We start from the raw sequence: 3355 nt of genomic DNA, 5'->3' as shown, positions 1-3355 counted from the left end.
TCAGCTCCGCCTCGCCACGAGTACAGTACCTGGTGACGTCAGGCCGCCTGTGTGCAAGAGGGAGGAGTGACAGAGCCGAAACCAGCGTGAGCTAGCGTTGCATGAGCGTGAAGAACACAGCACTGCGCGGGAGTGAAGAACAAAAAAAGGTAAGTTAATTTAACGTTTTCTATGAAAAGTAGTTCTGAGGGGGGTTAAAAAAATATTAATAGAAAAGTGACAATAATATAATAATATATTTATAATTTGGATTACATGGGGCCCTCATATTTACCTAAGGCTATGATTGTGATTATGACGATACACTGTGGCCCTGATTAACCCTTTGCTTACTGGGCCCTTAAACCCCCTTCATGACCAGAGCGCTTTTTGCGATTTGTCGCTGCGTCACTTTAACTAACAATTGCGTGATCGTGCGACGTTGTACCCAAACAAAATTGGCGTCCTTTTTTTCAAACAAATAGAGCTTTTTTTTGTGGTATTTGATCACCTCTGCGGTTTTTATTTTTTGCGCTATAAACCAAAAAAGAGCGACAATTTAGAAAAAAATAACATTTTTAAATAATTGTTTGCTATAATACATATCCAAAAAAATATTTAAAAAAATGTATTCATCAGTTTGGCCGATATGTATTTTTTTACTTGTTTTTGGTAAAAAAAAAAATCGCAAGCGTACATTGATTTGTTTGCGCACACATTGCCGCATCTGCTGATTTATGGCATTTTTATTCTTTTTTTTACCAGTAATGGCGGTGATCTGTGATTTTTAGCGGTACAGTGGTAGTGCGGCAGACATATCGAACAATTTTGACACAGGTTGCAGGGAAACGAGGGGAGGGGGTGGCTGGAACTTGAGGGGGGTGGGCATAGCAAATTTTGGCATGGGCCCTGTGATTTCTACTTACGTCGCTGTTTTCGACCCCCTGGTAGGTCAGCCATGGATAAAGGCAAGAAGAGAAAAATTTCTGAAGAAAACAGAGTGTTTAATGATACATGGACAGAATCATTTGCATTCTCTACTGACGAGATTGGTTTACCAGTATGCTTAATATGTGGTGAGAAATTAGCAAACCACAAAAAGTCCAATGTTGCAAGGCATTTCCAGAATAAACACACAGCCTTTGCTGAAAAATATCCAGATGGAGATGAGAGACGAAAAGCCGTTGCAGAACTTATGAGGAAGGTTAATATGAGCAAAAATAATTTCAAGAAGTGGGTGAAGTCTGCAAATTCCACAACATATGCTAGTTTTGTGGCCGCTCAGGAAATAGTCAAGCACGGGAAGCCCTTCACAGATGGAGAGTATATAAAAGAAACATTCATTAAGATTTCGGAACATCTATACATGGACTTCAAAAACAAGAATGAAATTGGACAGAAAATCAAAGACATGCCACTCTCTGCGAAGACTGTCAAAGACAGAACCCTAAAAATGGCAGAAAACATTAGCAAACAGCAAATTCAAGACATTAATTCAGCTGTGGCGTACTCCATCGCCTGTGATGAGTCCAAAGATAAAGGTGATATTGAACAAATAGCACTGCTCTGTCGTTATGTGAACTCTTTTGGGCCACAGGAAGAACTGATTGAGCTGATACCACTAAAAGACCAAACAAGGGGTGAGGATATCTGTAAGGCTGTTCTGGACTTTTTAACTGCTAAAAAAATAAACACCAAACACCTGGTCTCAGTGGCTACTGATGGGGCACCGAGTATGAGAGGTGCACGGAAGGGCTTTGTGGCTCTACTGCAGAAGGCGCTTGGTAGAACGCTGCTGTCATAACATTGCATCCTGCACCAAGAGGCATTATGTGCTCAAACATTTCCGCCAGAATGCACAAAAGTGATGGATGTGATAATTCAAATTGTTAATAAGATAATGGCAAAGGGTTTAAACCACCGCCAGTTCCGTTTGTTATTGGATGAAGTGGAAAGCATATATTCTGACCTCCTGCTCCACAACAAGGTTCGGTGGCTGTCCAGAGGCGAGGTGCTAAAACGCTTTGTCACATGTTTAGAAGAAGTAAAAACCTTCCTGGCCAGCAAAGAGCTCACCTTTGCTGAGCTGGAACAGCCAGAGTGGCTGGAAAAATTACATTTTATGGTAGACATGACAGCACATCTAAACACGCTAAATACAACCCTTCAGGGGAAAGGAGGCACAGCTCTGCACATGCTGGAAGAGGTTTTGGCTTTTGAGCGCAAGTTGACAGTGTTTATCAAAGATTTACAGAGAGGTACACTGTCTCACTTTCCCTCTTTGAGAGAGTTCAAACAAAGTCATGATACAATCAATTTGGAATATTTCAAGTCTGCAATCACCACAATGCAAAGTTCGTTTGGGAAACGATTCTGTGAGTTCAGAGAGGAAAAAAACACATTATCCTTCCCTGTCATTCCCCTGGCGATCGATCCATCCCTATTGAATATGACTGCATTTGCAGGTGTAAGTCAACCTGATCTTGAGATGGAATTGGCCGATATAGCCGACAAAGATATATGGGTGTCCAAGTTTAAATGCTTGACCGCTACTCTTGAGGATGTTGCCCGGCAGAAGGCCATTCTGGCACAGAATCATAAATGGAGTGATATTAAAAACCTTCCCAAACAGGACAAACTTGTATTTGAACCCTGGAATGCTATCCCCAACACTTATATAAACATGAAAAAGTATGCATTTGGAGTGCTTTCGATCTTCGGCTCCACATATGTATGTGAGCAGGTCTTCTCCAACATGAACTATATTAAAAACAAACATTGATCACGCCTCACAGATGACAGCTTGCAAGCCTGTGTGAAAATGAAGGTGACGCCTTACAGCCCTGATGTGCAGACACTGTGCACTGAGGTTCAGGAGAAAAAATCCCATTAACCAGATAAATTAAATATTTTAATTAGCTATTAATGTGCAAAAATATATTTTACATTGTTAAGTGAAAAAGTTCTTTTTTTCTTCAGATTGACAGCTAACTGCATGATCCTGTATAAAGCATTAAGGTAAGAAACAATATATGCAGTGTCGGATTTGTTTTAAATGTTGCAATGGTTTTGCGGCTCCCAGTCTTTTTTTCCCTTCGGAAACGGGTCCAAGTGGCTCTTTATGTCTTAAAGGTTGCAGACCCCTGGTCTAGGCTATAAGAAGATTGCCAAGACCCTGAAACTGAGCTGCAGCACGGTGGCCAAGACCATACAATGATTTAACACGACAGGTTCCACTCAGAACAGGCCTCGCCATGGTCGACCAAAGAAGTTGAGTGCACATGCTCAGCGTCATATCCAGAGGTTGTCTTTGGGAAAAGACGTATGAGTGCTGCCAGCATTGCTGCAGAGGTTGAAAGGGTGGGGGGTCAGCCTG

At 41.6% G+C, this 3355-nt stretch overlaps 2 protein-coding genes across 2 annotated transcripts; both read left to right on the top strand.

Moving 5' to 3' along the window:
• The first annotated feature begins 937 nt into the window (after positions 1-937).
• On the top strand, positions 938-1783 carry LOC149469177 (general transcription factor II-I repeat domain-containing protein 2-like). The gene has a single exon (XM_089669670.1). The coding sequence runs from the start codon at positions 938-940 to the stop codon at positions 1781-1783; it is 846 nt and encodes a 281-aa protein (XP_089525796.1).
• Positions 1784-1879: 96 nt separating this feature from the next.
• LOC149469176 (general transcription factor II-I repeat domain-containing protein 2A-like) lies at positions 1880-2761 on the top strand. The gene has a single exon (XM_089669669.1). The coding sequence runs from the start codon at positions 1880-1882 to the stop codon at positions 2759-2761; it is 882 nt and encodes a 293-aa protein (XP_089525795.1).
• The last annotated feature ends 594 nt before the right edge of the window (positions 2762-3355 follow it).

Source organism: Staurois parvus, unplaced genomic scaffold, assembly GCF_062004578.1.
Source record: "Staurois parvus isolate SC_StPar_1 unplaced genomic scaffold, SC_StPar_1.0 ptg000080l, whole genome shotgun sequence".
Lineage (NCBI taxonomy): Eukaryota > Metazoa > Chordata > Amphibia > Anura > Ranidae > Staurois > Staurois parvus.
This window is presented reverse-complemented; position numbering and strand designations above follow the sequence as displayed.

Excerpts from the sequence above, each read along its gene's own strand:
- LOC149469177 (XM_089669670.1), top strand. The coding sequence starts at position 938 with ATGGATAAAGGCAAGAAGAGAAAAATTTCTGAAGAAAACAGAGTGTTT.
- LOC149469176 (XM_089669669.1), top strand. The coding sequence starts at position 1,880 with ATGGCAAAGGGTTTAAACCACCGCCAGTTCCGTTTGTTATTGGATGAA.